The sequence below is a fragment of the Phodopus roborovskii genome, unplaced genomic scaffold, assembly GCF_943737965.1.
Source record: "Phodopus roborovskii unplaced genomic scaffold, PHOROB, whole genome shotgun sequence".
Classification (NCBI taxonomy): Eukaryota; Metazoa; Chordata; class Mammalia; order Rodentia; family Cricetidae; genus Phodopus; species Phodopus roborovskii.
The window spans coordinates 32,162,277-32,177,001 of record NW_026126433.1 but is presented as its reverse complement, the minus strand read 5'-3'; the positions used below and the strand labels follow the sequence as shown (position 1 = coordinate 32,177,001).

Sequence of the window (14,725 nt, the reverse complement as noted above, 5' to 3'; positions counted from 1 at the left end):
AAGAAGGACATGCCCATGAAAGTACAAGAAGCATACCGAACCCCAAATAGGCTGGACCAAAGAAAAAAAGACCCCTCGACATATAATAATCAAAACACCTAGCATACAGAATGAAGAAAGAATATTAAGAGCAGCGAAGGAAAAAGGACAGGTAACATATAAAGGCAGACCTATCAAAATTACACCTGACTTCTCCATGGAAACCCTCAAGGCCAGAAGTTAGACTTCAAACCAACATTAATCAAAAGAGATAGAGAGGGTCATTTCGTATTCATCGCAGGAGAAATCCATCAACACAAAGTCTCAGTTCTGAACATCTATGCCCCTAATACAAAGGTGCCCACATTCGTAAAATAAACGCTACTAAAACTCAAAGCTCATATAAAACCTCACACACTTATAGTGGGAGACTTCAATACACCACTCTCAACACTAGACAGGACCACAAATCAGAAACTCAACAAAGAAACAAAAGAACTAACAGAAGTTATGTCTCAACTAGGATTAACAGACATCTATAGAACATTCCATCCAAAGACAAAAGAATATACCTTCTTCTCTGCTCCACATGGAACCTTTTCTAATATCGACCACATACTAGGTGGCATAACAAACCTCAACAGATACAAGAGAATAGGAATAGTCCCCTGTACCTTATCAGACCACCATGCTTTAAAATTAGAATTCAACAACAACACAATAGCAGAAAACCTGCAAACTCATGGAAACTGAACAATGTGCAATTGTACCACACCTGGGTCAAAGAAGAAATAAAGAAATGAAGGACTTTCTACTATTCAACAAGAATGAGGACACAACATACCCGAACTTATGGGACACCTTGAAAGGAGTGCTACGAGGGAAGTTCATTGCACAGAGGAAATCCAGACTATTTTCATGTCATACTTTGAAAATCTGTATTCCACAAAAATTTAAAATTCAAAGGAAATGGACAAATTTCTGGATAGCTATCACTTACCAAAATTAAATCAAGAACAGACAAACAACTTAAATAGACCTATAACCCACAATGAAATAGAAGCAGTCATCGAAAGCCTTCCAACCAAAAAAAGTCCAGGGCCAGATGGCTTCAGTGCAGAATTCTACCAGACATTCAAGGAAGAACTAATACCACTACTCCTCAAACTCTTCCACAGGACAGAAACAGAAGGTCCATTGCCAAACTCTTTTTATGATGCCACAATAACCTTGGTACCCAAGCCTCACAAAGACACACTTAAGAAAGAAAACTACAGACCAATATCCCTGATGAACATCGATGCAAAAATAGGATCCCCGACTTTAACCTCTATTACAGAGCTATTGTTCTGAAAACAGCCTGATATTGGCACAAAAATAGACAGATGGACCAATGGAATCAAAGTGAAATCCTGATATAAACCCACACACCTATGAACACCTGATTTTCAACAAAATAGCTAAAAGAATACAATGTGGGGAGGAAAGCATCTTCAACAAATGGTGCTGGCACAATTGGATGATGGTGTGTAGAAGACTGCAGATAGACCCATGTCTATCGCCATACACAAAACTCACGTCCAAATGGATCAAAGACCTCAACATAAATCCAGCCACACTGAACCTCTTAGAAGAGAAAGTAGGAGGTACCTTAGAAAAAATTGGTATAGGAAACTGCTTCTTGAACATAACTCCAGGAGCACAGACACTGAGAGCAACAATTAATAAATGGGACCTCCTCAAACTTTGAAGCTTCTGTAAGGCAAAGGACACAGTGGACAATACGAAATGGCAGCCCACATACTGGGAAAAGACTTTCACCAATCCTACATCTGACAAAGGGCTGATCTCCAAAATATACAAAACTCAAGGAACTAGTCAACAAAACACTAAATAACACTGTTAAAAAATGGGGTACAGAACTGAAGAAAGAATTCTCAATAGAGGAAATCAAAAAGGCTGAAAGACACTTAGGAAAGTGCTCAACATCCTTAGCTATCAGGGAAATGCAAATGAAAACAACTTTGAGATACCATCTTATTCCTGCCAGAATGGCTAAAATTAGAAACACCAATGATGACTCATGTTGGAGAGGATGTGGAGAAAGGGGAGCACTCCTCCACTGCTGGTGGGAGTGCAAACTCGTACAGCCATTCTGGAGATCAGTATGGCGGTTCCTCAGAAAAATGGGAATTAGTTTACCACAGGACCCAGCCATCCCCCTCTAAGGCATATATCCAAAGGATCCACATCCATGCAACAAAGACATGTGTTCAACCATGTTCATAGCAGCATTATTTGTAATAGCAAGGACCTGGAAGCAACCTAGATGCCCCTCAACTGAAGAACGGAATAAGAAGATGTGGCACATCTACACAATGGAATACTACTCTGTGGAAAAAAAAAAATAATGGAATCTTGAAATCCGCAGGCAAGTGGATGGAACTTGAAGAAACCATCCTGAATGAGGTAACCCAGTCACAAAAAGAGAAACATGGTATGTACTTGCTCATATATGGGTTTTAGACCTGGAACAAAGGATCACCAGCCTATAATTCACACCACCAAAGAATTAGGATTCAAGGTGTATTCTATGAGATTCCTATAAAGTCCCTCACAGAAGGGGGAAGGGACAAGTCCCGCAGAGCATATGGGAAGTAGGGGGGGGCAGTGAATGGAGAGAGAAGTAGGAGAAAAAGGAGGGGAGGAGAGGAAAGCACGTGCAAGTAAGAAGATTGAGTCAGGGTAGGAATAAAAGACAGGAGAGGGAGAGGGAGAGGGAGGGAGAGAGAGAGAGAGATAGAGAGAGATAGAGAGAGAGATAGAGATAGAGAGAGAGAGAGAGAGAGAGAGAGAGAGAGAGAGAGAGAGAGAACAGAAAGAGGGAGCCATTATTGTTTTGAAGAGAAAACTGAATCTAAAGAAAAGGCTGGAAACCTACAAGACTGCCGCCAACTAACAATTTGAGCAACATAAATGCCCTTCCCGGATAGTGAGATCAACAACTAACTTATCCACTATCATGGAGCCCTCAACTAGTAGCTGTTGGAAACAGAAGCAAAAACCCATACTTAAACGCTGAGTCGAACTAGAATCCAGATGCAGATGGAGAGGACAAGACCAGGTTGCAGAAACACACAGAGACAGCTGACCTGAACAAGGAGGAGCTAATGGGCCCCCAGACAGATAGCTGGGAATCCAGCAGGGGACTGACTCAGCCCCCCGAATATGGGTCTCAGCCAGAAGGTCTGAGTAGTATAAGGGACCTCAGACAGTGGAACCAGGATGTATTCCTGGTGCACAAAATGACCTTGCGGGCACATCCCCCACGGTGTGGATACTGCCTTAACCTAGAGACAGGAGAGAAGCCCTAGTCCCTACTTCAAATGACTTGACAGATGTACATGACCCCACCTAGATGGCATTGTCCTACATGTGGAATTGGGGTGGGGGAGATGGGAGGAGAGGGAGGTCAGGGTGTATGCGAGGATGGAGAGAGGGTCAGAGGGATGTAGGGAGGGAAAGGGGGGGGAACTGGGATCAACATATAAAATACAAACAAACAAATAAACAAATAAATAAATTAAGTAAGTAAAATCAAGGCAGGAGTGGTGGTACATGGTGTTAATCTCAGCACTCAGGAAACAGAGACAGGCAGATCTCTTTGAGTTCTAGGCCAGTTTTATCTACATGGCAAGTTTCAGACTAGCCAAAGCTATATGGGAAGTATTAAAAATAAAAGTTTTGTTTGTCAGCTTATTTTATATAAACCTTTTGAGTTTGTTTAAGAATGAAAATTATTGTATCTCTGAAAATTAGATACCATCTTAATATCTTTCTTTCAAATCTTATTTGCCTTTCCCTTTTAAAAACAAATTATTTGAGAATAGATGGGAGTAACCAATCAATAACTGATTTGACTTAAGGCCCACTCCATGGGATAGAACCCATACCTGACACTGTTTGAATGACCAAGATCCCTAGGCTAGACCTAGGATCAAGGGAAAAACTAAATAATATTGGTCTAAAAACTAGCCAGACAGACTGACAGATAGATTGATATAGATAGATACATTAAATAAATAAATAAGGAAGACATACAGTGATAAAATCATTACTAATGACATACTCATAGATCAGTGTTTTGCTCAGCCATCACTAGAAAAACTTCCTCCTACAGCATATGGAAACAAATACAGAGACCCACACCAGACATTACACAGAGTGAGAGACCTTAGAACACTCAACCTTAAATGGGATGTCTCAATAAAATCCTTTCCTTCGGAGATAAGGGAACCCCATGAAAGAGGAAGAGGAAAGAATTTAAGAGCGAGAGGGGATGAAGGGTACCATGAAACACGGCCTTCTAAATAACATAGGCAAATTTCATATGAACTCACAGAGACTGAAGCAGCATGAGCAGGGTCAACATGGGTCTCTGTGCTCATCTTATGGGTTCCAGCTTACTGTTTTTATATGATTCATGAATGTGTAAACAAGTGGGTCTCTGACTCATGTGACTTCTCTTGGTTTCTTTTCTGTCTGTTGGTATGTCTTGTCCAACTTCAATGTGATAGTTTTTCTCTTCTATTTTATTGCTATTTTTAATGAATTAATGAATAAAGATCTAGCATCTAGGGTAAAGGTTAACAATTGAACTGTCATTTATACCTTCTGGTTGAAGGAAAACCACTATCCTCCAATGGAATGGCACTGGATATGTCAAACACCCCAGGACAGATCTTATGTTCAGGAACAGTTGACCAACATCTAAGGGACTCCAGGTTCTTTCTGTGTGCTTTCATTTGATTATAGTTTACTGTTGTATTTTCCTCTTTGGGTGGTGTTTTATTTTGTTTTCTTGGGTTTTGGGAACTTTGATGTATTAGGTTTTGTTTGTTTCTTGAAAAAGAACTTAAACTTGGGTGGGTAGGGAGAGATAGAGGATGTGAAAGGACTTGGGGGAAAGGAAGAATATGATTAAAATATATTTAAAGTTAAAAATTGTTTCAAATAAGTATAATTAAAAATATCCCCTATATTATACCAATTAAATGAGAATGCTCAGAGTGGATATGCCTATGCTGTTACAGGCTTAGGATGGATTTTGTTCTTTTTTTTTTTTTTTCCTTTTTTAATTCAAATTTGAAATAAAGTTGTTTTACATGTCAATTCTGGGATTTTTTTCTTTATTTTATTATTTTTACCCTCTCTGCCCTCTCACATGCACCCTAACTACCCTCCCCTCCCATTCCCCCATCCCAATTCCATATGTAAAGGAATGCCATACAGTTGGGGTCATGTAGATCTGACAGGTCATGTGAAGTAGGGACTAGGGCTTCTCTCCTGTCTCTAGGTTAAGGCAGTTATCCCTCCATGGGGGATGTGTTTGCAAGGTCCTTTTGTGCACCAGGGATACATCCTGGTTCCACTTTCTGAGGTCCCTTAGACTGCTCAGTCCTTCTGGCTGAGACCCATATTCAGGGGGACCTGAGTCAGTCCCATGCTGCCTTCCCAGCTATCAGTCTGGGGGAGCCCATTAGCTCCTCCTTGTTCAGGTAAGCTGTCTCTATATGTTTCTGCCACCTGGTCTTGTCCTCTCCATCTGTATCTGGGTTCTAGTTCGACTCAGTGTTTATGTATGGGTTTGCTCCTGTTTCCAACAGGTATAAGATGAGGGCTCCATGGATAAGTTAGTTGTTGATCTCACTATCTGGGAAGGGCATTTATGGTAGCCTTTCCCCGGAAGCTCAAATTGTTAGTTGGCGGCAGTCTTGTAGTTCTAGACCTTTCTTTTTGTTCAATTTTATCTTCAAACCAATATTGGCTCCCTCTTTTATGTTCTCTCTCTCCCTCTCTCCCTCTCTCCCTCTCTCCCTCTCTCCCTCTCTCTCTCTCTCTCCCTCTCTCCCTCTCTCTCCTGTCTTCTGTTCCTAACTGGACTCAATCTTCCTGTTCGCACGTGTTTTCCTTTCCTTCCCCTCGTTTTCTCCTACTTCTCTCTCCATTTGCTGCCCCCCCACTTCCCCTGTGCTCTGGGGGACTTGTCCCTTCCCGGTTCTGTGAGGGTACAGCTGAGCCATATGTTCTCTGAAAACATGGTGAACAAAAAGACAGTAACAAGTTTAGATTATACTGACAAGAGTGGAGGAGAAGCCATCATTGGTGGAGTTTGTGGAGTGTGGATAAGAAGGGAGATTTTGTGCTTGATCCCTAGGGAAGCAGTGAAAGATCAAGTAAATGAGTAATCAACACTGAAAGGATTGAAAATACATTTCGAACTTAGTGATACAGGAAAATGTGGTAGATTACTTGATTGAAAACCTTTCAGGAAGGGAATTGTAAAATGAATGACTGTGGGGAAGAAGTACATAGTGAGTGTGGAGGACTTTTGAAAAGTCACATATGCAGGCTCAGAGATGTTATAGTGCCTTCGGAAGAACCCAGTCCAGCATACTTTTACTTGCAGGTATCTTTTCAAATTGTTGTAGATAATGGTTTACTTATAGTATATACTATATTTAATTACTTTGAATTCCTCTTCTGTAACTTTATACAATGTGACTCATAATTTACAGTATTTTCTTCAGCTTCAAGGAAATGTACTTAGACTTTTTTGTACTCACACTGTTGCTTTTAATTAGCTTAGTTTTTTTTTTAACCTACAGAATCCATAAATTAAAGTACCTTCAAACAAAATGCTTTTCTGATCCAAAAGTATAATCAGAGTCATACATTGAATTATAAAAAGCGTGATTTTATAAATGATCATAATGTTCTTACGTCATGTTTTTAAGTAGTCTCAGTCTCAGCTGATTAATGAAAAAGAGAGCTTCTAGGAAGTTCCAGGCATCAGATAGTTTATTTACTTATTCTTCTCATGTATAATTAGTATTTTCTCACGTGTCATATTTTTGGAATGCATTAAACATGTTTGCCACAGTTAATTGAAGATAATCTTATTTAAATATATAAAGGTACTTTAAAGAATTAAAGAAAATGTTAATTATATATTTTGTAATTATATAATATGTATGTAAATATACATGTATATAAATGTTGCTTATGTAATTAATATTTGTAAAATAATTTAGCATAATTGCAATTGAAAAGGAATATAAAAATTAGAGGACATTATTAGTTTTATTACATACATAAATATATGCACTATATGTGTTCCTTACTTTTTTCATATGTATGTTTAAAAGCAGGTTAAAATAGTATGTATATAAAATAATACCTATATACTATTTTGAATCCTGTCCCTTGGCAGCATAATAATCTTCTTTAATAATATTAATTCTTTTATGTTCTAAGTCTTTCTACTTTATTTCGATTTGAGTCCATCAGTTTTACCAGTTTCCGTTCTCTAACTCTCCCAATCCTCTCCCCACAAAAGTTTAGTTGAATGAAAGCAGAATGGTCATAAATGTGAAGATTTACACAAAATTGATGTGATAAATTTACTTTAACTTATTATCTAAGTTTGGACCATTAAGGTTGTCTCCAACGATATGTAGATTATGACAATATGTAGGGGGAAAAACTTTTGAACACATTTTTAGAAGAAGATGCCAAAATTTGGGTCTAGGCTGGCGATAGAAGAGTGTGCATAATTTGGAGAAGTATGTGGGATACCAATTATGTAAAATAGACATATGGATTCCATGACTTTTCAGTTTTAAAACTTGAAATTACAGCCTGGTATGTTAGTTCAAATTGGGATACATTATCATGTTCTGGAGCTGGGTCAGCTTTATGACATAGTGATCAAGGAATGAGAAATGTATGAGCAGAAAAGACTGAGACTACAGCTTTTAGGTCATGAAAGAGGTGAAGAATGGACTTGTGTTCATAGGACTCTAACTGTAATTCAATTTCTTGAAAAAATAACTGTTGATCATTATTGCATAGCTACTATGTGATTATTGACTTTAGACAATAGATGTTTGCTTTTGCTCTGATTCTAAACAGCCCTTGAAAAAAGGATAAGACTGATAGGCATAAGCTGCCCCTTATGTTTTGGTGTTTGTGGAAAGAGTAAAGACCTCATTTTAGTGAGTGCTTGTAGTTCAAATAGGCCATCAAGACAAATCTAGGACTGACAGCAATGAGGATTTCCTCTTGGTATAAGGGTCACTTTGGGTATTTTAAATCTAGATGGTCTTTTGTACTTAAGTTTAAGCTGAAACAGAGAGTTCCACATTAGGTGAACAAGACATGCCACATCCCAGGCAATCCCTGGGTCAAGATGAAGGGACTGTAACAAACTAAAGTTTGCATATTTTATCCTATAATGTAGGACCTACTTTTTGCATTTGGCCCAGCTCAGTCTGACTATAAAGAAGTGGGTACTGTCAAGGTTTGACAGGCTTATGATTTACTTTCAGCATCTCAACTCATTCTTTGGCAACACACTCAAGTGGCTGTATAACTATCTTAGGGGATTTAAGTGGTTATTTTTTTTAAGTTGCAATATGTTGGATATAAACAAAGAACTAATAATATATTAATAAATAATTTTCATAGAAAAATATAAATGGTAGAGTAAAAATGTCCTTTGTCTAAAGATGGAACATATATATTATCAAAATATTGGATGAAATAAAGAAAAAAAATTGTTAAAGATATCACTGAGGTTTAAGTACTCCTTTTGTTTAGTGCTCCTAGTCACTTTTCTTTTGATCATCTTTATACTTTTACATAAACTAATAAATATTCTTTCTATAACAGCAGTTGTTCAGGGCATAGATTGTGAATGGTTTATTTTCTTTTTTATTCAGGCACAATAACCTTGGTGTCCGACCAAAAGGGCTATCCACTTTGGTAAAGAGTGGTGTTCCTGAGGCATTAAGGGCAGAAGTATGGCAGCTATTAGCTGGATGCCATGACAACCAGGCAATGCTGGATAAATACCGAATTCTTATCACAAAGGTAAGAAAATCTTTAAATAATGTTTTCATGATGAAACATCAAATCATGTTTTTCAAAGCTCCAATAAATCATCAGTGCCTTGAACTTCTTTAAAAATATATCGGTGGTATGCTGTTAGTATTTTATTCTGTTCTGAACACTTGCAGGATAGTGGTAAACAGTGCTTATAGTACTTTTGAACACTGTAAACCTAGGCTTCATTTTAAAAAATTCTGATGAATAAGAAACTTGAAATAATAAAATTGATGCTATAAAGGGTCTGCTAATAAACTTGCTTAGGAAATATTAAGTCACACAAAGTTGAATGTGGCTAAAGGAGCAATTCTTCCAATATGCTTGTAAGATAAAAATGTACTAACCAAGCTGATGGAAGCTGTAGGAATGAAAACTTCATATCATAATTGAAGTTTAAGCTTGTGGAGTAAGTTTCTGCTGATGGTTGTTCACCCAGATTGACCTCCAGTTAAGGCTCCATTCCTGTAACAAAAGGAGAAAGCTCTGATTTACAACCAACCATTAGGCTCATCCTCCAGATCAAACAACATGCCTCAGTAGTAGGGTTGGTCACACACATCATTAAGTCTTTGTCTTCTATTAAGTTCCTTATAATTTTATCTGAAAAACATAATTTTGTCAGGTGGGCAAGATAAACCAGGATGGCAACTATTGGAAGAAAAGTATACTGGTGTACTTTAGAAATAATGATGCTAACATCTTTGCTGTGTAAATCTTCCATCTGCCCAAATGGTCAGACTTATGGTTTTCCTGCTGTGTTCAAAGTGTAACCTGGGGAATGACCTGAAAGAGATTTAAGGATGGCAGCCTGCATGGCAGCCTGTGTAGAATACATAAATCTAAAGTGTATGTAAGTTAGTAAAATCTTCTCCTTGTTGTCACCCTTGATTAGTGGGTGGTGTTATAATTCTTATACAAGTTAGCAAAATGGAGTAGTGTACCCTTTGTCTCAAGTCTAGGCAATTCAATATTCCCCTCTCTTTTTTTTCTCTCTCTAATATAACACTAGACATAGAATAGAAACTTTGCGACAAGGTGACAAATGATTAGTACATCAAAGAAGATATGGTCAGGAAAATGGGCATTTTGAAGTGTATTTTTTGAAGGATCTAAGTTACTTGATCATGAAAGCACACAAGGGGCAAAATGGTGATCTGGCTTTTTGCCATTTGTTGGTCACAAAAAACAAGAGGCTGCTGTTTGCTTGGGAAAAAAACAAAACAAAAGAAAAACAGCAAAAAAAAAAAAAAAAAAAAAAAACCACAAGAAAATGGTTCCACAGAATGTGGGCAAGTGATTGAGAATGACACGCCCAGGGGCAAAGCTAAAGTTTCACCTCTAATGAAGTTCTCTGCTATGTTCAATTCCCTCCAATCCTCACTGCAAGAAGTAACTCACAGCCAGTGCTCCAAGGGAAATGTAGTTCCTCTGCTTCCAAATACCTTTCATACATTATATTCAATAAGAATGTTTTTCTACTTAATCTGAAAATTTTTATGCAAGCTGTAGTATTCAAAAATACCATTTTATCACACTGGACATCTATTATCAGGATGTGATAAATATTATTGTGGTACAATATCTTATATCCGTCTCAAAGTTTGAAATCTTAAAAGTATGAATTTTAAAAAGTTCTCAGTGGAGGAAGGAGTGTGGCTGTACGTGCTGCCCCATGAAAGGTCATCAGAAGTACATAGTGTGCATCTTATACACAAACATCTAGTATCATATCACTCTGTCTAGACATGTATGATCAACAAAAGTTTTTGTGAGAATAAACTTCTAATATGTGTTATGTATCTTTTACTGTGCATAAATGCTACTACACTAAGATATTAAGGATAGTTCATAAAGTACAGACATTAGACTTGTAAAGAATGAATCTGGTAATGTTTGCTTAAAATATACTACAAAGCATTGTTCAATACTAAATATGGGTCTTTTAACTTTTGTCATTTTCCTGCTGAGATGACTGTCATGTAGCACAAAATTTGCCATTTAAAAGTAAATGGTTTAGTTGTTTTTATTATATTCACGATGTTGACTAAGTTTTAGTACTCCATAATTTCAGAATAATTTTGAGATTATTAGGACCAAAGCCTGGGCTCTCACATCCCTAATAACATAGGCTCACACATCCATCCTCAATGTCCCAAGAAAAAAAAACAGGTAATAAGTGAAAAGAAGAGAAGGAAGATAAATTCAATGTGACTACACTGGGGAAGGAACTAAGAAGTCCAGATCTTCCAGAGTCCATTTTTAGGCTCCTGTAATGAAATTTGGATCAAACAGAGAAGCCACAGTTCAGCTAAGCAACCTGTCAAGGTGTGTTTTGCCCATTAATGACCCACCGTTCCCTCAGCTTCTTGTTCTTGTAAGGTGGTGTTAGAACTGTATGAAATCTCTTCCTGGGAGAGCTCATTGTCCCAGGAAGAGTTTTCTCTCTGGCTTAAATCAGTGCCCCAGACTTTTCATTCTTCCAGCTCCTGGGCAAATTCTAATGTATGTCTCTTTAGAATAGCTTCATGGTGGCCAGGAAGACTACAGATCATTCTAGTGTTCCCCAAATATACACCCTACCTGTTAGGAGTGTCTGATCACAGCCTTCCTTCTTCTTTCCTGAAAACCACTGCCTTTTTTCTATAGCTGTGGACTTACCCTTTATATTTTTCTATGCAATTCTATATGAAAACCATCAGTATGGGTCATTAATTTAATATGTTTTAGCATATTATGAAACAGTGAAAATTTGTTTCTAAGTCATTTTTTAATGGTTTTCATTTGTACTGAATCTGAAAAAGACCTGTAGAGCCAAGTAAAAGTATATCATTCTTTTCAACCTCTACTATCAAGTGTGTTGCTGAATTTAGGCTACTATATTACCTATTTTCCCTATGCTAGTCAGTTTTATTTCTCTTTCTCTTCTTTGTCCTTCCTTCCTTCCTTCCTTCCTTCCTTCCTTCCTTCCTTCCTTCCTTCCGTCCTTCCTTTCTTCCTTCTCTTAGGGTTGTCTGGGTAATGAATGAGTTTACTATTCATCTATATTTTTTAGTATTCTTTTTGAATGATTCATTTTTATTTTTTTCTGTGCATTGTTTTGCCTGTATATGTGAGAGCTTTGGATCCTTTGAACTGGAGTTTCAAATAGTTATGAGTTGCCATGTTGGTGCTGGGAATTGAAACCAGATCCTCTGAAAGAGTGGCTAGTGCTCTTAACCACTGACCCCTATTTCCAGCCCCTTTTAAGTATTTTTATGGATGAATCAGAAGTTGATGTATCTTTATACTTTTACCATTTTATTCCATAATCTCTGTAACTTTATATACAAATATTAAATGTGCAATTTCTCATTTCAGGTTACTAAGTGTGGAGATGTAAGAAGCTTTGTAGCATATGTGCATGCATTTGTGTGTGTATGTGAATGTGTTGGTGAGGACTGTATATGTGAATTCAGGAGAGCATTTTCCTGTGTGATGTCTAGAGGCCATAAATTGACATTAGGAACATATCTGTTGCTCCCCACCTTATTGTTTGATACATGGTCTCTCAATGTACTGGCAAGTTTTTTTGTCAACTTGACACAGGCTAGAGTCATCAGAGAGGAGGGAGCCTCAGTTGAGAAAATGATTCCTTAAGATCCAGCTGTAGATAAGACTGGAGGACATTTTGTTGATTGGTGATTATTGGGGAAGGCTTAGCCCATTATGGGTAGTGCCATTCATGGGCTAGTGGTCCTGAGTTCTACAAAAAAGTAAGCCGAGCAAGCTCTTAAGCAGTGTTCCTCCATGGCTTCTGCATGTGCTCCTGCCTCAAGATTTCTGCCATTTGAGTTCCTGTCTTGACATCCTTTGATTGTGTACAGTGATATGGAAATGTAATTCAAATTTCCTCCCTATCTTGCTTTTTGGTCATAGTGTTTCATTATAGCCTAACTAAGATACTCACCAAACATGAGGCTTGCCAATTTGGCTAGACCTATTCTATAAAGTCTGGACCCTTCTGATCTCCACCCCCTATCTTGGGATCACTGACTGGTACACATGGTTGTGCTCAGCTTTTTATGTGGACACTGGAGATCCAAACTCAAGTTCTCATGCTCATGCATTAAGCACTTTATTCAGTGATCTAATTTCCTATGCCAACAGGTTTTATAATAATGCACACATACATATAGTTTCCAGTTACTAAGGCATGTAGTAATGTTTACACTACCAAATGTTTAAAAATAGACTTCTTTAGGATTTTCTTTCCAATGCAGTTGCCTCATCATTAATTGCTATAACATCAATTCTTTTTGAGGGACAGAACAACTATTTATTTCTTTAAAATATTTAGTGTCTTTATACAACTGTCTTCTTAAGCCACTGAGCCATTTTATGAGGGTTAAATGAAAACTAGGTAAATCCACTTACTCTAATATATGAAACTAAAAAACATGTATTCTGAGAGTGAATACATGAGCAGTATATTTATTTCAGCTTGAGGTATGTAGACTCCACAAGGTCAGATGACCAATAATCCACAAGGCAATATATAGCCATCAGAACTTAAGCCCATTAAGACCTCAGTTCCAGGTCACAGCAATCATTATAATAACTATGGTCCTTTTGTTTTCGTTTTACTAAAACAAATGGAACATTAGACATTTTTACATATATGCCAATAGATTGTATGATATCACCTACATAGAGACTGTTACTCTTTTTAAAAAATAATTTATTTTTACTAATTGTAAATAAATTTTTTTTTATCTTTTAAAGATTTATTTTCATTATTTTTAATTATGTGAACATGTATATACCTACGTTTGGCTATATGCATGTGAATGACGTTGCCTGTACAGGCCAGATGTTATTGGGTCCTCTAGAGTTGGGATTATAGGCAGTTGTGAATCACTTTCTATGGCTCTGGTTTTTTGGAGGATTAGAATGCTGTTTTTAATTACCGAACCATCTTGCCTGTTCCCCATTTTTTCTTTTAATAAAGAAGAAAGGTAGAGTAGATAGGGGTAGATTACTGCCTTGATTAATGGTGCATGTTATTAGTGGCAGTGTTTGAAACCTGTTATAAAGCATTTTATTAAAAATATGATATTTATGGCTTATTTTATAATGATAAATATTTACTAGTTGCTACTTGAATGACTAGAAATATATAATTAAAATCATGTACTATTGTTATATTTCATTTATATATGACAATATTTTAATGTCATTACAATGATAAAAAGTACATTTTTAAAAAGCATTTATTGTACAAAGTGTATAAAAGTCTGTTGCTCTTAGTCAAGCTTTCAAGTCATAACACTTTTGTGACAGGAAGTACAATAGTATATTGATTCTATTGTTTTCTGCATCATTGCTAAGGATAATAAAAAGATGTATAATGACACATTTCTAAAAATGCCTTGTTTTTCTATGCTGGAAGTAGAAATGAGACAGCAAGTTCTTGTAGCTAAGAATGTATTTATGTGCTTTGGTGGTGAATATGTCTGAACTTAGCAGCACTCAGCTAGAAGAACATCAACACCCAGAGGGTTTCATAAGAAGTGCTGCATGTTTGGTGCTTATTTGTCATGATTCAGCATGTTAGTCTCTAACTTTGGTCCAGTTAAATTTTCCTCTCTGTTAAGGGAATTATGAGATTTCTATGGTCAACTAATCAAATAATTCTGTTTGAACAGAATTTCTTCATAGGAATCCCCAGAGACCATAGACTGCATAGAAAAGAAGGAGTATGGCGAGGATTAATCAAGTCATGGCTTTTAAGAAAAAGTGGCCTGTCATTTAATTCTCT

The 14,725-nt window shown here is 37.0% G+C and overlaps 1 protein-coding gene across 3 annotated transcripts in view; it reads left to right on the top strand.

Annotated features, from left to right (window-relative positions):
- Nucleotides 1-14,725, top strand: part of Rabgap1l (RAB GTPase activating protein 1 like) — a 569,277-nt gene that overhangs the window by 158,476 nt on the left and 396,076 nt on the right. For all 3 annotated transcript variants that reach the window (XM_051186069.1, XM_051186071.1, XM_051186070.1), the window contains exon 13: nucleotides 8,763-8,913. In XM_051186069.1, the coding sequence (XP_051042026.1) occupies nucleotides 8,763-8,913 (151 nt within the window). The remainder of the gene's footprint in view (nucleotides 1-8,762; nucleotides 8,914-14,725) is intronic.